The sequence below is a fragment of the Macrobrachium nipponense genome, chromosome 17 (genome assembly GCF_015104395.2).
Source record: "Macrobrachium nipponense isolate FS-2020 chromosome 17, ASM1510439v2, whole genome shotgun sequence".
NCBI lineage: Eukaryota > Metazoa > Arthropoda > Malacostraca > Decapoda > Palaemonidae > Macrobrachium > Macrobrachium nipponense.
Genome location: NC_087210.1, coordinates 43,663,855 through 43,688,854, shown reverse-complemented (window position 1 = coordinate 43,688,854; position 25,000 = coordinate 43,663,855). Strand labels below are relative to the sequence as shown.

At 37.5% G+C, this 25,000-nt stretch overlaps 1 protein-coding gene across 2 annotated transcripts in view; it reads right to left on the bottom strand.

The window, feature by feature from the left end:
• Positions 1-25,000, bottom strand: part of LOC135196200 (GATA-binding factor C-like) — a 151,233-nt gene that overhangs the window by 24,070 nt on the left and 102,163 nt on the right. For both annotated transcript variants that reach the window (XM_064222805.1, XM_064222806.1), the window contains exons 3-4: positions 16,750-16,895; positions 8,678-8,803 (exon numbers count right to left, since the gene is read on the bottom strand). In XM_064222805.1, the coding sequence (XP_064078875.1) occupies positions 8,678-8,803; positions 16,750-16,895 (272 nt within the window). The remainder of the gene's footprint in view (positions 1-8,677; positions 8,804-16,749; positions 16,896-25,000) is intronic.

Here is a 25,000-nt window from a genome sequence, read left to right as displayed (position 1 = left end):
CTAAAGAAGGAACTCGGCAAAATCAAAACTGAAATATGGAAAATGGAGGAAAAGATGATTTGCGTCGTGGAGAGAAAAAAAAAAGTGTGCAGAGGAAGTGACATTTGTGGTGAGAATATGAATGGGTGAAACAGCAAATGAGAAAGGGTGTAATACGAGAAACAAGTTATTGAAAGGATGAAAGAGATAGGAAAAGTCATAGTTGGATGGAGAGGTAACTGATGTAAAGGAGAGAATAACAGAAAAATGGAGAAAAAATGATGAAAGGAGGGAAGAAACAAGTATAGTAAGGACTGGGAAAACAGGGAATGTAGGAAGAATGGAAGGAAAGTCTAAAAGAACGAAGTCAGGGTATGAAATGCATGGAGGGAATGTCCGAAGCGCAAAAGGGAAAAAAAAAGCTAAGCGGGGAGGAAGAGGATGAGGGAGAACAAGGAAGAATAATAATAAAGGAAAAACTATTAACTGTTAATAGTAACCAAAGGGAAGTTACTGAAGCAAACGACGACATCTATACATTCTCTCTCTCTCTCTCTCTCTCTCTCTCACTTTCGACAAATGACAAAACTATAAAAACTATAAAACTATAAACATATTGAAACTTTTAACTGTATCTTTGGTACGTTTGCGTAATATTTATAGTTGATACTGAAGAGTAACGAGTACTACATGATAGAAAAATTGGTTCAGGCCGTAGATGAGCGCGGTACTTCTCGGTTAATTGGGAAATTCCAGTTCGAAAGGAAATCCTCAAAGATATAAATAACCTTAACAATGCATATAGCAGTAACGATGTTTCAGTACTTTTATTTATTTAAGGTAATTTTTTGATTACCGATTTTTTTTATATTGACGAGCCTTTCCTGTCAAAAACAAATTCAGCGGATCTGATTCGCGCTACGTTTTACTAATTTCAAAATCTGATTGTTTCTTTTGATTTTAGAACAGGTGACTTACTCCACTCCAAAAGAGCAATTCTAGTCAACATATCAAGTCTGGAGAATATTGAACCGACAAGGTCGCCTTTATCTAGAAAGCAGAATGATAAAGTTGTCATATTCTATCATGTATGATACTGTGCGATGCCCGGAACGGTATACATATACATTTTTAATCGCTGGTGCTGTGCTATTGATGGTAAATGCAAAGCTGATCTCAGATTACGCTTGGTACATCGCAATAAGATGCCTTCCTTTTTTTCTTTATTATTGTATTGATTCCTGCACGAGAATCACTGTTACCATAATGAACGGTGATGGGAAGAGGATTCAAGATGCATCTTTTCCTTGGTCTTGAACTTTTCCGTCTTCTCTGAGAGGGTCTGAATCACACGAGGCCTTGTTTTGACGACTCATTCACCTCGCAGCCACAAAAGAATACAGACTCAACGTTTCATTCTGTCAAGTCTGTTTGTAAGCATGATTACGATTTGTTAGGACTGAAAATAAGCTGTTGCTAACTTTACGGACGATGAACGTCCCCGTAGACAAAACGGAATTAGCAAAGGACTGTGGGTGACTGTGGTACTACTCGATTACTTGGGAGATTCCTGATCGAAGGGAAATTCTCAAATATGAGACCTTAATAATGCATATGGCAGTAACTATTTATCTGCGCTCTTATCCATCTATTGTAATATTTCAATTACTGTTTGCTAGTGGGTGTACAAGCCTTTCCTTCTATAAGTGACCGACTCCCATATAAACCAAGGCCTTTTGCTTATTTCGGGAGCTGGACCACTCTTTTTCACGTTTTCGTGCGTGACATAGGTATGGCTGTCACCCTGGTGTCTGCCGCTGAACCTCTCATAAGAAAAGAAAACATTGACGTTGAATACGACCCTAAATACTTTTGAGACTCAAACAGCGTCATCTTCAGACAATAACAATAGTCCCAAACTTCTTGATATATTACAATGGTATGTCTCTCCATAGTCAATATAGGTACGCATGATTGGAGCCTTCTGGTAATAAATTATATAAATAGGTTAATGATAGATTCAGTCATGGACAGACTCTCTCTCTCTCTCTCTCTCTCTTGCTCTCTCTAAGAAAAGTAAATACCTGCATAAAGCACGAGGTATAAGTTAAAAGTATTTGCAATAAAAACCGGTAGTATCGGCAGCAGATCTCTCTTTCTCTCCCATGTGCACTACTAGACGCACACGCAGAGGCGCACACGAGATCAAGATTAAAGGGCAGGGAGAGACAATCTGAGTTAAGTATCAGCAGAGTCCCTCGTCCTTATCGGGCCATCCGTCTCGCCTTATCTCTGGCGTTTGGGTTTTTAATGACTTATTCCCAAGCGTTTGATCTCTGTGCTCCTCACAGCGGAAAACATATCTATAGAGATATTTTATGCCACTTTTATCAAAGCATTGCCATCTTTCCCCTACTTTAAAAGACAGATAATCTTATTATCGTAAGATGTTGATGGCCACAGATGAGAGGAATGAATGAGCGCCGTTGTCGGCCACAAGATAATGTCACGCTGGGGGAAAACATATCGTACCGTATCTCTACGTACAATGTAATCGCACAGACGGATAAGAAACGTTATCTTTGAGGTGATGCAAAAAGCCACCGTGGAAGACCTGGCAGGATCTACTCTATTCGAGATAGCACATATCTCACAACACTTTTGCCTCGTTTTCACGGTATAAATAGAGGAGCGCTATCTCATCTTATTACCCGCACTTGTTAAATCATGGAACACTTTATTTTCCGAAATGTGTCCGACGATGTGTCAAAAGATTCTATCTCCAGATGCAAACGCTTAAATTTATTTCGCAAATCTAATCTACGATGCGGAGCGCACTCCTGGGACGTGCCCTTCGCAAACACGCACGGGCCAAAACATTTAGTCTTAACCCTTCGAATCTAATCTATTTACGATTTCCACTTTCGAAGACTAGTCAAGCCACTTAATTAAACAAAACCGCTATCTTAACGCCAAAGCAAGAACAACTTGACCAACTGTGAGTTGCATCTTATCGACCTCTTGCATTCTTTTGTGACTATTTTGTTGTCATTTTTCCATTTTAGTGATTTGAAAATCTGTTCTACATTTTCTCTCACACACATTAAAAATGATCCAGGGAGGATATTCAAAGTTTATCTGAAATATTTCCTTTCATATCTGTGAAAAGTATAAGATGAGATATCGATTCGAGAACTATATGGTTTATGTAACTGACAAAATGTGGTCATCCGGTGTTCAGATTCAAAACAAGCAACTCCGTCGCAATGAGCCTAAACTTCAGACCGAATTTATTTCCTTCTGTACTTCCTTGTATCTGTTTTGTACTGTTCACTGCTTATGCCTTTGTCCTTTTCCCTTCCCGAGACTCACACGTCACCGAAAACGCTGTTGAGAGAAGCGACACGACACAGCGAGGGAAGCCCCGAATGAAAATGCGCCTTCGGTTCCTTCTTAATCTGTACCGCTGGATGGCAAGACCCAATCTTCCTCCGAAATCTCCGGGGAAAGATCTAACCTTTAGCCATCAATCTTTTATCTTCCCAAACAATCTGGCGAAACCTACAAGCAAATCGGACCTGGGAACACCTGGGCGAGGGAAGAAAAAGAAGATGAGAGACGAAGGACGGGAGGTAAGAGAAAAACGCCCAATGCCCAACGAAGAAGATTGGTAAATGAAAAAACAAAAACAAAAAAACTTACTGAACAACAACAGCATAACAATGCACGAATAATACTGCTGGTAATAACAATACTATTATTATTTTTATAATAATCATTAAAGTGACAGCACCTAAAATAATGGTATCGAAATGAAGTTTTTCATCTAATAGCAAGTGGTAAGAGGAATTACAAAAGTAAACTCCTCGTTCTATACATGCAATTAGTAACAATACACACCAGCATGTTTGGAGAGTAATGGGGCATTTAACCTTACAGATTTATCTTTCTACAAAAATGCAATAAAGCTGGCAAGATGACGGCCGAGATAGGATGGTGAGCCACAAGTGAGCAATTCTAAATGGTCAAAAGAATTTCCCCAACTTGAGCGTTGGATGTCTACACTTGAAAATAAGTATCAGATATGGGTCGTGATTTTAAGAAAATACGCACGTGTGTGCTATTTCAGCAACCAGCCCTGTAGTTTCGTTACACATTCCTGCAAGGTAAGCACAATTCGCGTGTGATTTACTTTAGCAATTGCAGACTTTTTTTCCGTGTTCCTTCATTGCTCAAACTTCTTTTGCTGGAAGACGACGTGGTTTAAAAGCCTATCCAAATGTTTCTTCTTCGCCTTTATGAAATTCCCGCTTTACAAGACACTGAACTTTTCTCGACTGTGACTAGTTAGAGTCTCTGTTGTTTTCCATTAATTCTATTAAGGTTACACTTGGTAGGACTAGCTATTAGAGGGTTCCATATACAGATACGCTAAGGGCTTTCACAAGTCTCCTTCACTTCTCCAGAATATTCCGCGTCAAGATTGTATTGACTGGACAAATGATTGATTGGCTAATTGTTTAATGTAAATGGCGTCACGGAAACAAAGCTTATGGACACCTACAAACTTGAAGAACCATTGTACTGTCAATTCAAACCACTGTCCTGTACTCTACAACTCGGGGCTTTGCCTTTCAGAAATCCCTTTGGATGATCGTCGCTTTCATTAAAAAGGAGAAATACTCACTAAAAGGACTACTATAGATTCTTTCCAATATAACATTTCTGCTATATTGCATAAAGTGGAAACGTATACTCAGACAAATGAACAGAAACATAACCGAACAGTGCTAAAGACTGCCAAAAACATTTGAAGTACAGTGAAAACCTTCCCCTGTATTATGATTAGTTAACCCGAGCAAACTCATATCGAAATATCCTATGATATTATTATTATTATTATTATTAATTACTAAAGGCGAGCTGTAATCCTAGTTGAGAAGCAGAACGCTACAGCCCAAGAATAAATTATGAGAGAGAAATTACAAAGAAAAAATACGATAAGAAGCAACAAATATGATGACAGCGAAGTGAAATGAATGAGAAGATAAATACACAATGAAGTGAGACTCTTGCCAGCCTACCCAACAAAAAAGCTTCATGTTTCTGAAGCACAGAAAGCTCATACGTGTCTGAAAAACTGAACAGTATGAACCGCGGCCACTGAAGCTTTCAGCCACAGTCCGGTGGTGACCCATTCTATAGAGTTGCCAGACGCAAGATTATGACTAACTTTAACCTTAAATACAATAAAAAAACTGCTGAGGTTAGAGGGTAGCAATTTGGTATGTTTGATGATTGGAAGGTGGATGATCATCACACCAATTAGCAGACCTCAGTAGTTTTTAAGATCTGAGGGCGGACAGAAAAAGTGCGGACGGTCAGGCAAAGCCAGCGCAGGGGTTTTCTTTTACAGAAAACAAAACATAGCAGTGATGTAAAATGATATATTAAGCAATAAATATAAGTACATCAACGAAAGAAAGCACGTCTATACATAAATAGTAACTGAGAAAAGTATATTAAGTCAAAGTATCCGTGCATAACTATTCAAAATGGTATTACAGGCAAGCTTAAACTTTGGGCATCAGGATCTCCCTGCCAGGAAGACTAACTTAGAGCTCTGGAGAGAAAACAATAGAAGGCCTCTGGTATCGGACACTGACATCGTGGAGCCTCAACAGAAAATGGACGCTGGGTGGAACACATTGCATGCTATTTCCTGATAGTGAAATTTCTGTCATGAAATATAGTTAACGACAGTGAACAATGCAATGTATTTCCAGAGGAAGGTCCAAGTAATAACGATTATTTCCAGAAAAAAGGGAGCTAGCGTTTTAAGTTATTCTGCGCAGGAGCAGAGTAGGGCTTTGCCAGAAGAGGAGGAGGAGGAGGAGGAGGAGGAGGAGGAAGAGGCAGACATCTAACTCGTAGATCAATGTCTCATCAATGATAAAACAAAAGATCTGATGGATGTGACTTTATCACCACCATCTCAGTAAACAGGAGAAGCCTTACGAACAATGCCAAGTTTTCTGACAGCATTAGATATATTTTCCATGTGATGTGAAAGAGAAAGCTGAGCTATGAAAATTCAGAATCATTCCGTGCAGTGTTAACTACACTAAGTGAATGTAGATAGAACACGGTAGGAATAAAAAGCATTGCGCTCGCAGACGCTCTAAATGTCCTTGTTGCTCCCAGCGTTTGGTCCTTGGCTTCAGTTCAGCTAGAAATACAGGTCTTCGGAATTGGATAATATTGTCACTGACGAGGTGTCCCACTCAACTACTTTTTTTATGGACTGCTGACATAATCTTAAATTGACTCAAGTTGTGGCAGCGTTCGGGCGCAGGCAAGGAAGATGGTGGGCGGATCAAGTGTTTGTTATGAAAAAGATATACAAAAAGAAGTTAATACAAGGACAGCTTGGTCATTATTACGGATTCTTTCACATCTTAATTGGGCGCACACTGCCACCACATTTTTCTTGGGGGACGTACGTGAGAAAATAACTTATATACCTAAAAATCCCACTGTAAAACACACACACAAAAAATATCAAAACGACATTGAGTACAAATTAATCGAGTAAAGTTGACTTTACCGACACTTGATTTAATTCGAGTATCCTATCTTTTATGGCCATGGTTGTTTGATATTGCAGATCATTACTTAGTCGATATGAGCGACGGTCGGGTTAGAGATTTGTTACGGGAGATAAAGCGAATCTTGAACTTGCTCGCTCAATTTTCCTCAGGATCGTAACTCCTTTTTGTATTATTTTTGTGTCTATTATTTTTGTCCCTTAAAAATGACTTTTCATTTACGCATACTTTTTCCGAGGTTGTATAATTGGACAGACATATTTCGTGTCTTTTATTGTTCTCAGTTAGTCTTTCAGAACTGATCTCTTTTGCACAGGTGCTCTAATGCCTTTGTTTGCCTAGATCCCATAATAAAATTCGGAATTGGGAATTTATTTGAGGAAGCGCTAGGTATCTAATTACATTTAAATTTATCATCCTCGTTAACAGCACTTTCAAGAAATTCAAGATTTCTAAAGTTTGTAGATTCAATGATTTATAGTTTTATTCGTTGCTGGCAACTGCATAGGGCTCCACTTTTCATCTGGGCTATTTTCATTCCAAAGTTAGACAAAAGTATTAAATAAATTACATGACTCTTCTTCAGTTTGTGAATGAGCATAGTTGCGTAGACACATAAATCTCAGAATAAAAAAGAATGAATTAATTATCATTTGTTTGGTGAGCTATTAAAAAGATGCGGCCAAACCGCTAAAGACTTCTGTGGCATGATATATGAAGAAAATTGTGAAAAATCGTGATAATAATCATGTGATGATAAGAATAGACTAAAAAAAAAATGCTAATGATGCAGAAGAAGCAACCGGTGGCTGTCAAGAAACCAAATTCCATCAGAACCTCAAAACAGCCGGTACAACTTTTCATGCCGAATTTGAAATTTGTTTTCAACCTTAAGTATAAAAGCCATTTCTTAGTCATCACGTTTTTATGATGTAAGATTTCAGGAAAAAAGTTTCATACTTCCCATCAACGAATGTTATTTGTTTTTTTCTACGAGGTTCGCTCTCGCATTTCCCTCGTGGATTAAAATAAAGGTAGGAAAATCCATCTGTGACCTAAAGGTTAAGAGTTGAATTCATTAACGATATGAATGGAAAATAACAACTGACATTATATCATATGGGAGGTATCTGACTTCTTCTGCGTGTGAAAGGAAAAGTGTGGAATGAAAATAAGTAATCCCGTCGCAGGAATACTGGCTATGCCCAGTGGAAACTCAACAATCATGACCAATAATATTTACTGGGCTTTAAAGAGGAGATAAAAAAAATGTTGCTTTCACCTTAAAACTGATAAAGATTTCCGTGGAAATCTTTTACAATGTTTAATCAATTGTCTGCAATCCGTTTCCTTCAGCTGTCTCATTACACTTCGGAAGTAAATGAATGAACTTAACAGTCAAAGGAGATGACACATCTGAGAACTTGACGGAAACTCGAAAATGAGCTTCATGATTAAGTATAATATAGGGACGAGATTAAGAGTAATAGTTGCCAAAAGGCAAAAGGGTCTTGGGATCCCCTTTTAAGAGGGATTCTTTAAAAACTGACAACTGTTGACTTGAAATTTTTCCCCAGCCTTTGCCTACTCCACCATTGAGGATTACATAACGCACCTTCTTAACTGCACTTACTAAAATGATTTCAAGCCAGGTTTAACTAGAAAGGAATGCATGATCGAAAGATACCTGGTGCCTTGTACAGCTAAAACAACTTAGCGACAAAGGCAGATGAAATCTTCTGAAGGGAAGATTAATAGAAACTCGAAAAATTGACCATTAATAGAATATGTTACGACTCCTGAGACTTCGAGGTCACTTCTACCAGCAAGCCCTATACCATGCTTAATTTGGTGCACTGTGAGCGAGAATTCCTTTCAGTTAACCAATAAAAACTGATTTTGAAGACGAAAACATCTACGTAAGAAGCAGAGATAAGTTTTCCTTTGTATAGACGCTTTCGAGGAATAATGAAGTGATAACTGCCGCACTGAAATTAGCTTACCTTAAACTGACACCGCGAGGGAATAACGATATTTAAAGCCTATCAGAACTATAAAATAGAGAACCAGACACTGAAAAAATAACTTACATTATGTAGCTTATAGTAGAGCCCACAAGCGTTGCAGACGGGCTCGCCATTCTGGTTGCGTCTCCAGAGTGTGGTCGTCGTGGTTTTGCAGTTGGCACAGCTCGTCCCGGCTCGCCGTTGAGCTGACTGAAACAGCAGAAAGAAGAAAATGGATAGCAATAGGAGTGTGAGGTGATTCTCAGGAAGTCTGTTCAATTTTCTAGGCCTAACAAATAAGGAGTCACTTGGTTGTATGAAATCTAAAATGCAATCTCTCGTAATCTATTTTTTTTCTGGTACATCTAAATATCTACAATTTTTTTCAGATTTTTTTTGCAAGCATCTGCCTCCTTGATACTGAGATAGGGGCAGAATAAACTGACAAAATAAAAAAAGAAAGATGACTTTCATCTTGAAACAGCTCGCTGAAGGTTGAAATACTTCAGTTTTCAAGTTACTTTAAAATTCCCAGTGAAGGTGATATAAGCAGCAAACTAGACTATGATAAAACTTTCCCGTCTGCTCTGATAGCCTCTTCCTATTGGGGTTTTAGACCCATTCTCTCTCCTTGTTTGTAAAGCAGCCTCTGCACTATTAAATCCAGTGTATAACTAGTTTTAAAGGCATTTCTTCGCCTTCTTTATATGTGTTCGTTTCGTCAGCCCTTTTCATTCTCTTAACGCTCATTCAACCTACCTCCATTCATTCAGTATTCATTGTTTCTTACTTTTTATTTTTCCTCATTCTCTTACCTTTATACCAGGTGCCTTAAGTTTCTTTCCACCATAAATTCATTCTTTTTTCCCGGTCTCTGTAACTGTTCACTCTTTCGAAGGACTGGATTTGATGAAGCTCATCAACAGCAAGTGATCGGAAAAAATGAAATTGTCGTGGACTTATTCCTTTGGTATATACACATGCAAACACATACATTCACACAGGCACATACACACGCACGCACACACGCACACACACACACACAGATATATATATTATATATTATTATATATATATATATCTATATATATATATATATATATATAATAAAATTATCTATATATATACTTGCTGACCAACCCGGCCCTGCTGGGTAATCTCTGGTGACAACCGCACCCTCTTGCTGTCTTTGTCTCTGTCTCTCTCCCATTCCTGTTAAGATAGTTGCTTCAGTTACATTGCTCCGCATTTTCAACATTCTGCATTTCACCACTTTTCGCTCACAATTCTTACTGGGGCTGAACTTGGACTTGAAGGGCATCGGGAGTGTCTCTATTCATTCCATCAACCTCGAAAACTATGGATTAGATTGTAATATCTGCAGTTTTCGGTTATTTTTAAATGTCACTACCTTCCCACCCCGTTTCACCCCCCTCCTCCTATTGGGGCTGAACTTAGACATGAAGGGCTTCGAGAGTGTCGCCATTCATCTCAACAACCTCGAAAACTATGGATTAGATGCTAATCCCACACCCGCCCTTCACCCAACCAATGGTCCGATTTTAATCCGGTTTTCACCACGAACTTTTCCGGTTTGATATTGACTTATACTTAAAATCTCATTACAATTGGTCAAAAAATGTGGATTTGTACGTCGTTCACACAAACAAACACGCAGACATTTTCTCTTTTTTTATATGTATAGATAGGCGATTCATACAACTGAGATAATTACTTCAGAGATTCCTAAAATGGGTATGATATCCTTTTAGGTATAAGTAACAGCGATAAAGAATTTCTTTTATGGAACAGAATGGAATCTTATTATTTATTAAGATCATTTTGCGACTGGACCATAAAAGACGAAAACCTGGATTTTTGGAGGTTCTTTCTCACATTATTTTAGTTAAAGCTCAAAATGCATTGCCAAAGAGATGTCTGCCCAATGTTCTGAATGTTGATAAAGAAGCCAGCGATTATAAATTCCAGAAATCCCAGCTGTACAATCACCCCTTCCGTGTTTGAAGCACCAGAAATCCAAGAATACACTCAAATAGACATGCCACATAGAGAATCGTGTCTGCTATTTCTATATTTTACCGCGCTTTGAAAAGCGCACATATATGAGGAAAGGGGATACATCTTCCTCTCCGAAATCATGCGGAAAAAAACCTTGATTCTTTCAAACAGAACCGAGTGACGCAAAGTGATATACATGCGAACAAAGAGGACGATTAGGTAACAAAAATGACAGGGAGGAGATTGCCATCGTGGGCTACCGCAGAAATAACGCAGGAAGCGACACGCGAGCAGGAAACGATCAGAACCAGAACCTGTAATGTGGTAAAATTACGCCTTGAATCTCAGGGGCAGTTATGGCTGAAGTCGGACGTTCATGCCATTCATACGCTAAAACTCCCACTTGTGGATGAGCCTCGTGAGAACATGTGATAATTGATTTAACTTATAATCTTCTGAGAGTGAGAAGCATTATTCACAGGAGCCAGGCAAACTTGTAAAGAGAAACTATGGAACTGTTAATAAAATATTCGATCAATATGGAGGCTAATTCATAAAAATCTAGATCCATCACGGCCAGCGACCTCCTAGCAGGTGTGTTGATGCTATAGCAAATATATTCTTAAGGAAATGACTGTTGAGTAGAACTGTTACATATCTATCACGGGTAAAGACTATGACTGATCTACGTGTGGACCTCAGGTCTACATGAGTAATATTTCCTTTAAGATACTTGATATTCTGTGTTTTGGGTACAAAAGATAGGAAATGATAAGGACAGATGAAGGATTTGTGAAGATCTCGAAACAGAGAAACCATCATTTTTAAAGGACCTTACTTGGAGACGGAGAAGTGGGGGATGGGATATTAGAGGATTTTATTTCTTTACTTTCCTATCCCGCTGAAGTGCTTCCATGTGTGCCAATGCGGTGGAATTACATTCAGTTTAAAAATAAAGAGCCGCGGTAAAGATTTTCCCTTCAAAATTTATTAGCGCTTTTGAATAAGTAGAAAAAATGTAATTATTATTCACTTCATAATAAGTCAGAAGATTTCCCCTTCAATCTTTCACTTAGGAACTGGGTTTATTCGGCTGATTAAAAAGTCTGTTATTTGCCTAAGTGCCTTTGTTTCCCATTCCATATCAGCCGCTTGGCCGTTTATCAACATCATTTTTGAATGCCTGTCTTAAACTTAACCTTGGTATGTGTTCCGGATGAAATCACTCTACAAGTGTCACATTACCCTTATTGACGCACTAACTTCTATGAAATTCGCTTTATTTTTGCTCTTGCTTAATTTCTGATAACACCAGCTCGCATAATTTTTGAAGACTGGCTTGGGCTGTTGTTATTTCGGTTGGGGCCTAAGCGATTACGTGGTTATCTGAAAAATATCTGGGGAGCGATGACGGCTTCACACAAAGCTACATAAAGCCATCAAACTTGACTCAGGAATAATCTGATTTTGTGACAATTTAGTTTACATAGTAAATCCGAGTTGATTCTGAAAGTTCAATTTAAGATACGTAACTTCGAACATTATAGCTTCGCCTTAATTATTCATTCATTCATCCTTTACTTGAAGACACCGGGAACGCACTTACATATCGCTGGACATTCTGTCGTCATAACGCTGTAATGAAAGCGAAGCACTGGAGGCCAAAATATTTCAATAGAATGTCCTTCGTCTTCCATGCGAGTGGTGGGTTACCTCTTTCACATTAAGCTTCCCATATGAGTCAGTAATAAGTAAAATAAACACATGACAGCTAAGCAAATAATGAAATGATAAGAAACTACTTAGTTTAGTATCATGTAAGGAAACTCAACGCAAGACAGTGGCAAGGTCGTACAATTGCTACGCCACAGCTCTAGGTTTCAGAGCACTGGTTACATGATCACCAACTAGCGCAAAGCAACGAAATGTGGCAAAAAAGGTGACAGCCACAAACTGTGAAAGCCTTGGCCACAAATAGCGCCACTGATACCCTTATCAAGTGCATAAAACAATTGAAAGAAGGGAGTGCTGCATGCTTCAAATTACTGCAGGAATACAAGAAGAAGAAGAAGAAGAAGAAGAAGAAGAAGAAGATGAATAGAGGAGAGAGAGAGAGAGAGAGAGAGAGAGAGAGAGCGTCTGCACCCTCTTTACCTGCCAGCTATCTCCTTATCTCTCCTCCGAATCGAAAGCATCTCTTCACACTCCGATACATCATCTCTCCAACACCTATTTATCTCATTTTCTTTACATCTTAATTAGTGATCTAGCCATCACTATAAATTTCAACATTCACCTAATATTTGTCGATCGTTGTCTAAAGCTTTTCTTTGCTGTATTTTCAGGTGAGAGGAACCTTTTCCAAGTGTCACTTCCACTCCATATTTTTATTTGTCTCCCGCCTAAGCTCCTATTTCTCTTTACGTTCTTGTAGTTCCAGATTAAATTATCCCCTTACTACGTACTGTTTACCAATACAATTAATTATTGCTCTGAATATCATTGCGTAAAAACACAGTATAGTTTGTTTAATGCGGAGTGTTGGTTTTTCTTTTATGGTACGTTGTGGTCCTCAACAATTTCGTTTCATAATTTGTTAGCTCCATATTGATGAACCTTCCTAAATTCGCTGCCTCATTTCATGGACACGATTTAACCGTCCTCGTCCTGTGAATGGAAGAGGGAGTAAAATATCTACCTCTATTCTTTTACTTCAGTTTTTCATTTTCCTCTTCATTTTTATAATTAATCATCGGCACGTCTTGTTCCATTTGCCTTCGATCCTCACTCAAACCCAACCATTTTATTTCCTTCTTTCGTAATCTGACTTGTTCGCTGCTCTTTTCCTGTTATACTCATCTGCTTACCGCTCATTTTTCTTTCTGTCTCATAACTCATTTCCTTCTTCCTTTCATCGCTTACCGACGCCTTGTATTTCTTTCTTCGAACCCATAACACATTTTCCATTATTTCAAAATGTACACTCCACCTGCCGCCGGTTCTGAATAATTCGTCAATAAAGAACAATTTTGGAGCTTACTGTAATTTTACAGGCAGGCGTCACAATCAATACTTTATTGCGAGCATTGCTAATGATGTATGGAAGGCAATACGAAGATCTCAATGCACAAAGTCACCAATTAGCAATGTTTTGATAAAAGAGCATAAGAACCAGAGGTATATTTGCAACTGAAGGAATCGATTAATGGCCAGGTTCCGAGAGAGATATGATATTACTTCTGCTTCACCAAGAATGAAAGCACATACACAGAGAGAGAGAGAGAGAGAGAGAGAGAGAGAGAGAGAGAGAGAGAGGGGTGGGAAGTGTATCGAAATGTTATTGAAACCGTCCAAATTATTCCTTGTAGGGAAGTTGCATGCTATATGTTATTAATCATAACTATGATGAAATACACAAATCAGTGAGAATCCCTCGAATTAATGACAAACCAAGAGCGAGGCCTTCCCCAGTTTAAGCTGCGAACTGGCACATAGGTGCAGTGGGCGGTGTCACTTTATACCCTTTGCTAAAAACTGGAATCACCAGTTCGGGATGCTGCAGGAATTGTCTCCTCAACACTTCGCTTGTTTCTCATATTAAGAAGCGAGGAACTGAGTTCATTCGCACCTTGGATCATTTAATTAACAGCTACTCTACTGAAAAAATCATAATCTGTGTCACGCAGAATTTAAGCTGTCCTCTTTTCCAAATGGCATTTGCTTATTAAGGATATTAGTAAAAAAGAAAAAAAAGGAAAAAGAAAAAAGAAAATGGACTTTTAATGTAAAATGCGAGATTTTGGGTGAGGAATTTTCATTTATTTGAATAAATATCTGTCACGTTAAATTCTAACATGGCTATCATATATGGAATAAAAATTTATGTTATATATATTGGACCATACTTCAAAGCATAAATCTTACGCGAAATGGTAAATCTGATGGTTTCTGCCCAATGAACCATTTTATGGTACTTCACATGAAATATAAATTTTACCCCAAAAATATTAATTTTTTGACAAAGTCTCTGAAAGTTGACGGGTTCTCTCACTCGTTATAACTCCTCTGTATTTAATATGTGGAATGATACTTTATTGATCATATCTATAAATGTTAGGAATGGGAAAGATCCAGAACACTTAAACTTTATCCAAAACACCCTAAACTTTATTGCACCATGACATTTTGGTTATATATATGGTATTGATAAAAGATAAGGACTGACAAAATATTTTAGTAAATGCTCCGAGATTGTGAATTTGACAAACTTAATGGACATCTTCTGATCTGTCCCTTCTGCAAAGAGATCCGGTTTGATACCGCCATAGGGAGAACTTTCGGATTATGTTAAGCATTATTTGGTTACATTTTCCTGGTTGCGAGAAGACAATTACGAAAGACCAAACTATAGACAACTTTCTCTAAATATTTCCAAGATGCAGCTGGCAACTCTTTCCAAAGGAGTAAGAATATTACCTCCTTACCATCGGAATAAAAATTTGAACATCTTACCAAACGGGTAGAAACGTTGACTTCTTAATAAAGGAACAAAGCCGCTTGACTTCTTATCGAAGGGGCAAACATATTTACTTGGCATATCATTCCTGATTGGAGGGAATGAGTTTTTATATACGCATTTTATCTCTTCAACGTAAACATTTATGAAATCGAATCAAGAAAAATTATAAATTTGAAAACTTTATTTCACCTGTCTCCAATCGCAATGATGAAGCAGAAGCGAATGGCATGGAAATACCGAGAACGTTCAACTTATCTGTTGCAAAAATTATAACAAAGCTTACGGGTTCAGGCAATAGGAAGTAAAGGCAAGAAAGTCTCATTTCTCCTGCTGTCTCAGATCGCACTTGAACTGGTCAAGTTCCTGTTGTGGTACATGCATCTGCAAGGGACTCGTACTTTAACCTGGTAGGTCTACTAAGCAGCTCATTAGTTTAACATTTCCCCTGGACTCGCATTAGAAAGTAATAAGTGACAAGTCTGCCAGTTCACAGATTCTCAAATCCCATTTCCTGCAAGGGCAGGTTACCCCACCTCTTGGAGGGTTTACATCATGAGTAAGTTTTCACAGCCATTAATCCACGAGGTATACTTCTCGTTTTGGTTTCCTTAACAATGCATACAGAAGGTTTACATAGTGGATTAGTAGCAATAAAACGACTCTTAAAGGTTTATCACTCTGCTTCATCCGAAAAGTTTTTTATTTTTATTTTTTTATTTTTTTTCTCGAGGATTTACCTCGCACGTCAGTTCTGTCAGTGGATACTTACTTGGGTCAGGTCCTGTAACCCGACCTACTTTACGGATTCTTCTCAGTGAACGCACACCACAAGCTTTACCATACAGGGCAGTTTCCATCTAACTCATTCTTGTAATACCTTTCCTCATGAGGTGGTTCCCATTACCGTCCTACTGGTGGCTTGCTTTATAGTCTGTTCCCATAGCAATATAATGGAACTCATGGGCCGGTTTCTATATAATCCCAAATGCGATGGGTTTGTTTCCACAGCTTTTGATCTAGGACGCGTAACCTCACGGGTTGGTCTCCAAAGGCCTTATTCTCGAGAGTTTGCCTTATGGGAAGGATTCCATAGGCGTAATCCACAAGGTTAACCTCATGGGCCGGCATACCTCATTGCTTGATTTGCAGGACCTTGATGTCCAAGGCTTACCTCATGGGTTTGCTTTCCTTTGTTCTACCTCGAAGGATTATCTCATGCTCGATAACTCTTACCTCAAAAGCTTACCTCACAGATTGGTTTCCATAGCCGTAACCTCGTAGATTTACCTTATAAGACGATTTCTGTTACTCTATTGGCTCATTCTTACAATCCCAAATTTTAAAGGCAGATTTTTGGACCAAATTTTTTAAGGTTTATCTGATGAGTAGGTTTTCAGACCGTTTACTTCATGGCTCGAATCCAGTAACCTTGGGTTTGAAAGGTTACAAAAAAGATTCTCTATAACCTCAATAATCATGGCAGTGGGGCCGTTTCCCTAATCCTAAGCAGATGGAGAAATCCTTTTAGTTTTCCTCGTGTCAAAGTACCCTTATATCCTTCCATCCTCAATGATATTGCTTCTATTGTGGATTAAATCAGCTGCGGAGATGAACTCACCATTCGCTGCTTGGGTTTGATGAGCGGTCTGTTTTGGCCGTTCATCTTGTAGTAGAGGCCGCAGGCGTTGCACAAGTAGTGGCCGTTGCCGTCCCGACGCCAAAGGGGCGTCGACGTCGCTCCGCAGTTGACGCATTCCCGACCCTCTGTAATGTAGGGGACGTCATGTAAGTAAAACCCTTCAGCGCAATACTAAGTTTAACTTTAGCAGAAGAAAAGCATGACCAAACGGACTCATGATACGTAAACACAATTATATCACTAGTTCATAAAGACAGTAGTTCAGTTAATAAATATACTTGAATAAAAAAAAATTGATTATAAAATAATTATATTATTTTCTACCAGTCTAAAGATGTATTTTAATTGTGATTATGAGTAAGATTAAAATATGTGTTGATGATATGAATAAGGCCATGATATTTTTTCTTCACTAAAGACATTTTAGATTGTTTTTGTTATTCTTTAGAAAATAAGGCTTCCCCACACTTGCAGTTGACTCGTCGTTTGGTTAATGATTTCCGGAGTTACGAAAGGCTGTAATGCCCAAACGTCTTTCTTTTTATAAAATCTATGCGAATTATGAAATGTCTGAAATTTTAATGAAATTCAATGATGCTCCACGGTTCTGATTTCGGAGTAAGAAATCAAGTTGTAAGTTACTAACTGGAGGAAAATGTTCCGTATCAGACACATTAATGCATCGAAAGTAATTATTTGCACACGCTAAAGGAAAGACCGGTTAAAGCAATTTACTGAAAGTGCAGATTTTCTTGCTATGATGAACTGACACAAATATCGAAGAAATAATGATTTTACGTTCGATAGTAAAGAACAAACGACACTTTTGCAGGTTCGTTTTCTTTAAAATAATCCTGCAGTTAGTTATCATAACTACAAAATACTGTTTAATTGACTTACAAATAGAAATAACGAAATAACCTCTGTTCTTGCAGTTCGTGAAGGTCTAAGAAAATACCTGAAAATTTTGTCTCAATACCAACTGCAAATGCAAGGAAACCTCCTGACATCAGGCCATATAATGTAAATATTCAAGACATAAAATCTGTCAAATGTAATTCGAAAAGGTCCCAAAGCTCCACTTGACAGTTTTCCTTTTCGTTATGAACGACTGGGTTACAAGGAGAGATGATGTGGAACTTGTCGAATTACATAACTCATAACTAACTGATAAAATTTCATCAATAATATAACGTTATAAACAACTAAAAAAAATACATTTTAATGCTTGCAAAATAAGGACATAGAGCAACATAGTAAATTTAAATATAAAAGTTGTTTAATATAAATATATATATATATATATATATATATATATATATATATATATATATATATATAGTTATATCTAATTATTCCTTTTAACTTTTGAATAATGTTCATGAATTATGGCAATCATACCAATGCTTGTTATCATAATGAAACAAAAGCTACGGTAACAAAAGAGGTAAAAGCAAAAGCTATGCGACATGCATCAAGGTCATGACATGCATTCTGTTGTAAGTAAAATGGCTTGAACCCCTGAATGGCTCCAGAAATGAAGGAACTGTCTTCATCAACGCAAAATGGCCTTCACTACAGCATTTCGACTATGAGCGACCACCCGCCTTTAGATATTGCTTTGGTCTATCAAAATTCGGTACGCTAGACATTTTTGTCTTTGGAGTTTATATTTACTCTTTCCAGTTCTCCACAACCATATAAGTCAGAGACAGGGTGATAAATGTATAAAATAAACTACCATGAATCGTTAATGTATGATAATACGTCAGGTTCATTTTACCCTCAGGAGAATCTGTTGACTCATAACCTAGCAATTTTTGTAAGCCGGATGAATTTTCTGATTAGGGTCAACATATGAAGATCATAATCTCTTGACATAACCCTAATGTATCACTATAAATCATTACAGCGCCTTAATCTTGATTATATTAATTTATCTAGATGAGAAAAAATAAGACGGATTCTCTTTATTTTCCTCTAGAAACTTTATAAACATAGTTCAAGATTCAAACACTCGTTACCAAAATAGAAACGCATTTGAAATTACTGTGTAATTTTGAATATGATCTAGAGAAAAACCTCATGCATCATTTATGGAGCCATTTATGAGTTTGTCATTATTCACTACACTTATTATTTACTTCTGAGTTAAAGCATGACCAGTATACCTACGTCACTCCACTTCATTGTTACTGAAAGGGTCTTCATTGTAAAGTCGTCATACAAGAAATTAATTCTAATTAGAGATTTCAAAATTGTTTTTTCTCAGATTATGAATGTCAATATTTTAATGTGCCATATTTTCTTTGCGAAAACGTAAAACACGGAAAAAATTCCAGCAGAGTGAAAAAGAGCAGATTTTGAAATCTCGAGATTAATATCTAAAATTAGTTTTAGCGGAATTGAAGGGCCAAGGAATGGAGAGGATCTAGACTAGAGGACAGTGGCTGGTTTCAAGGGCAACGCATTTTCCTTCGAGCTTTTTCAGGCAACATTCAAAACTTCAGATATTTTTCGAACACTCAATAACCGCCTGAACCTCGCTCGCGTTGTCAGCTCGAATGCCACGCGTGATTTTCATCTTTGGGCACATAGTGTTTACAGGCATCTGGAAATGAGGATATTTTCTTATACGGAAAGCAAAATCGGGCAAGGATTGACCAAAATGTTCAGTAACGTTTCTCTTGAATTTTACATATGGTTCTCTTTAGACCGGAGGAATTTTCGTCCGTGTGGTGAAAAACTGACGTGAATAAACTGCCATGGAATCATGATACTCACGAATTTGAAGGAACTTCATAAATAATATTAGCGATAACATAGCTGGCTCTCGGTTAACCTAAACTCCACGCCCCTGTATCAAGTTGAATTAAATAATTATAGATCTTCAATAGAACAAACAACTGTAATTATTATTTTGTTGCGGGATATCTTAAGCGAAAGGGAATAATTACCATCGACACAATAGATGAAACGGATTGGTAAACATTATGATTATATTACTAACACGCTTACATGGCAGTCTGTCCTCATTAAACCTCATCGTTTACTTTAGATGAAAGTAAGTCAAAATAAAAGTCGTAAAACAAATAATAAACAAAAGAAAATAAAGATACTGGGAAATTAAAAATACAAGTAAAAAACGATTTCGTAACAAAATATGTGAATAAGATAAAAGTCTTGTGCCATTTGCTGTAGTATATTGACTTTAAAAAAAAAAGATGTGACTTATGGTACATAATAATGAAGTCAGTAATGAAATATAATTCCTCACTTGAGATATAACTAATGCCTTTTTTGAAATATGCGATATTGCATATGTTATCCGACATAATCTGACAACATAAATCAGTGAAAATTATAACCATTTATATCGTACTTAACATAATCACCATAAGTATCTAACAGTTGGTTACTGAATGTGAACTGAAATACTATTTTTTTTTTACTAATCCATTTGGAATGATTGTTTCTTATCAATAAATTACTTGTGGCTGTACAGAGAGAGTGAAAAAAAAAACCTAATAACATCTCATTCGCACCAGCGCTCCTTGTTCAGCTCATATTATTCCATACAAACGTTCTTGCAATTTCAGGGAGACTTCAGTTCCAGCAGCCATCCCATTTCAGGCGAAACATTGACACAACTCCTTCCGTTTCAGCAATCGTCATTTTCCAGGAGTCACATCCCATAATTATTCCGAAGTCGTGCTCTCTTCATCTGGCATGCCTATTCTACAGCCATCATATTTCCATTTCACAATCTTATTTCACGAAGGATCTATCTCTCCTGGGCATCATTACTAGACCGTGAGTAGTGCTGCATCATCAAGTGTTATCGCAAAAGCCGCGCTGGAATATTGCTAAATTACCGCTGCTGGTGGACATGGATTTATCTGGCTAATTTTAGAGTGATGCAGATTCTAAGCACCGTTCCTTGTTGGGAAGGTTTCATCTTGTCTTTTAGTCGTGATAGACCATCGCTATCATTTGGTAAACTAACAGTAATGGCTCCTATTTGGACGCAAAAATCTTGGCTTAATTATTCAGAGGTTTCGTATATCTTTTAAAAGTTAACGTCCAGTGGGGGCATCCTTGTATAAAGCTCGTGATAATTGTTTAGATAGTTATGGCTTTGCAATATTTACGATAATAGATCCTGAGAGAGAGAGAGAGAGAGAGAGAGAGAGAGAGAGAGAGAGAGAGAGAGAGAGGTGGGGGCGGAGGAGAGGGGGCTAAATAGCTGAAACAAACTCTACATAGCCCCTGCCGAAATTATAGAGCATAGTTTATCATTTTAGTGGAACATTGAAAATAAAACCCAAAACACTCAAAATGAAATAGACACTGCAAAGGCATCCACTTCGTACGATATTCTCTAACATCACTAACATGCGTTTGACATAATTAAATTTGATCACTGCAGCCCGTTCGTTTTTATGCTTCAGCAAATCCTGGAAAACGAATATGCTAAACCTTCTATATTTTCTCCATTACAAACTTTCTCTTTAACTCTGTTATAAATAATAATAATAATAATAATAATAATAATAATAATAATAATAATAATAATAATAATACTTCTACCATCTTATAATAATTATAATTACAACTTGATTCCGAATACATACACAATGTGCTGGCCAAAAATACGAATGCCGAATTTTACCCAAATAAAAAGAATTCTCCCAGTGGAAATGAAGCGGCCTCCGTCTGTAATCATGACAGATTTTCGTCCATAATAATGACAGATTTGGCCTCTAATAATGACAGATTTTCGTCCGTGATAATGGCAGATTTTCGCCTGTATTAATGACAGATCTTCGCCTGTAATAATAACAGATTTTTGTCTGTGATAAAGACAGATTATCATCACCTGTAATAATAACAGATTTTCGCCAGTAATAATGAAAGATCTTCGCATGTAATAATGACATATTTTCGCCTGTAATAATGAAAGATCTTCGCCTGTAATGACATATTTTCGCCTGTAATATGACATAATCGTGATAGATTTTCGTCTGTAATAATGACACATATTCGCCTGTAATAATGACAGATTTTTGTCCATAATAATGACAGATTTTCGCCTGTAATAATGACAGACACGTCGTAATATGAGACTCGGCACAGCACAGCAATGGTGTCCTGCAAAACTTATCGTATCTGATCGATTGAGTATTTCAAATTGCAACTTCATTGCGTTTTCTATGCGACACGAACAATTGCCAAAACGCGACGTCATCGTTTTCTTTTTTTAATGGATGACTTACGAAGCGCCAAACAGACTTAATTTTCAAACTGGTTGGTAATCCCTCAGTATGGTAGCGATGGCGAGCACCTGCCTGATGTTATCGCTTAACAGATAACATCACAGGACTGAGGGGAAAGCTCACAGGCTGCTGCTGCTGCTGCTGATGTAGCCACCCCCCCCCCCCCCCCGAGAATGGGGGACAGTGGGTAGGGTGAACCATTGATGCGCCCGTGGGACGGGGACACAAAGAGAGAGAGAGAGAGAGAGAGAGAACGAGAGAGAGTTTGGGAAGGGGATTGCTAGACAATGCAAACTTTCCATACGTCTCTTTTTCCTCATCCGCCTCCCCTCTTCCCCCCCTCTCCCCCCATCCCCCATGAACATAAAAGGGAACAACTTGAAGAGGGGCCAGGGAGAGGGAGAACTAACCGAACATGTAATCGTTGAAATCAAAAGTGATCGTTTCCGCCAAGTTTGACCAATTTTAAGTGAACATTTGATTCATGGCATCGTGTTCACACACACGCGCGAGCGCTCATACACACACACATACACGCAGGAAGGAGCCCATGAAACGTTTTTGTAATTTCAATAACAGAAAATTTTGTATACCTATATATTCTGAGATGGCGTAACTGTCATTTGGATTTTGTAAGTGGTACGTGAAGAACGCCTAAAATTGTGACCCAGAAGATAAAAGAATTGCATCTGTTGACTAAACTTCACATTCATGAAATAAATTTTTATTGAGGTATAAAACACCCGCTAAACAGTTTACAAATCAGAAGAGAAATTGTCAATTGACAATAAAATTAAGTATGACATGGCCAAAAATTATATCTATCTATCTATGTATCTATACACACACGCACATATGCACTACATTTACATATGCATCTGATAAAAAATGACCAATAGATTCTACAGCCACACACACACACACACACACACACACACACACACACACATATATATATATAAAAACTATATATATATATCTGATATATGAATATATACTGTATATATATATATATCTATATATATATATATATAGATATATATATATTATATATTATATTATATATATATAGATATATATGTAATATATATATATATATATTATATATATATATATATATATAATTATATATATATATATATATATATATATATATATCTATATACTGGTGGACTGTAGATGGCCAGCTGCTCAAGGGCTGTATGCACAAACACACACACGCACACACATATACATATATAGGTGTGCATGCAGGCATCGAGCAGCTGGCCACCAGTTCTCCTTATAATCTACGAGAATAACAAGACCATGTTTTCTAGACAATCAGCAAGTGGGAATGGCGTCAGATTTTTTTTACGACAGGATTTTAGTGTTCGGTGAAAAGAACACTGCTATAAATACAGTCACGCTGTGTTAGTGACTATTTACCGGAAGTGTTGAGAAAAAACTAGGGCAATGGTTCGTGATTTTCTTACTGTCAGTGAAATGCAGCACATCTATATTTTTCCGTACATAATAAAATCTAGCATTAAATTTTCTCTGCCTCTCTTTCTCGTTCAGTTTGTAAAAGAAATATTATTGATGGCAATTTTTTTCACGTAAAAACATATGAGAAAAACTGATTTGTTATGTTATCAGTTTTCAATTTTCTGTAAAAGAAAACTATTGAAATGGCTGTCAGTTCGTCCGCACTTTTTGTGTCCGCCACCAGATCTTAAAAACGACTGAGGCTAGAGGGCTGCAAATTGTTGCGTTGCTCATTCACTCTCCAATCATCAAACATACTAAATTGCAGCCTTCTTGCCTCAGTAGTTTTTATTTTATTTAAGGTTAAAGTTACCCTATGGTTGTGCGTCTGGCACAACACAGGCCAACGCCGTGGCTGAAAGTTTCATGGGTAGCTGCTGAGACTTGCATGGGCCGTAGCAGTACAGAAAACTCGATTGCGCCGAAGAAACATCGGAGCAATTTGAACTTCTTTTTGAATCTACTTAAAAGTCGATGAAAACGATGAAAAGGAAAGATGATATTCACCAGTTCTATGCTTAGTTTTACCTAGGTAGACATTTTCATCCCTTGCAGCTGAGTTCTGGACGGGAATGGTTCCATTTTTGCCTCTTGTATTCTATTCGTCCACCGTAAAACAAGAGAGAGGAAGCGAACACTGCTCTCACTTATCCAGGGGCATTTAACCTGAACGATTCTTGTTTCGACATCATTCGAAGGCCACGAAAAGAAGAGGAAGAAGAAAACAAGGAAGTCATAGCTATTTTTTAGCATTTTTTTCTTCAAAATGTGACTGCAAATGAGAAACTGCTACATCTCACTAAAGGGAAAACCAACAGGTGCCTGTTAAGTAGTTGACAGTAAGATAGAAAATGCCCAACTGTCTAATTATAGACATAGTGACCTTGGAGACGGTTATGCTGTACCTTGTTCAGATAAATACGGACGAATAAAAGTGACTTTTTTTTTTAAAGGAAACAATTTACATAACGAAGCAAGAAAGGCGAACTCATAATTGAATGTCAATGCTACGTAAGTTTAAGTTGAAACTTTAAAAAAACTGCTGTTGAAAACCATTTCACAATATGGATCCTACAACTACTAGAGAAATACAAATCAGACCTTGTCAAATGTAAACTACTTAGACAAACGTCTTTGAAATAATATTGATAATAACATTAATAATAGGCAACAGCGTCACCACCGAAAACTCCTGACCGCCTGAGAGAGAAGAGCGTTGGTGAATTAGAGCGTCAGTTACCTAGGACAATAACATGGAAAAAGAGCTCAAATAGATCTGAATCTGTAGAGATGATATCAGAGCATTCTCAAAATTCTCTCTAACACGCAAACGATGGAAAAAGAACACCGGTAAAGAAGGCAGCTGGTGTTAATGATGAATTAGAAGAGAGAGAGAGAGAGAGAGAGAGAGAGAGAGAGAGAGAGAG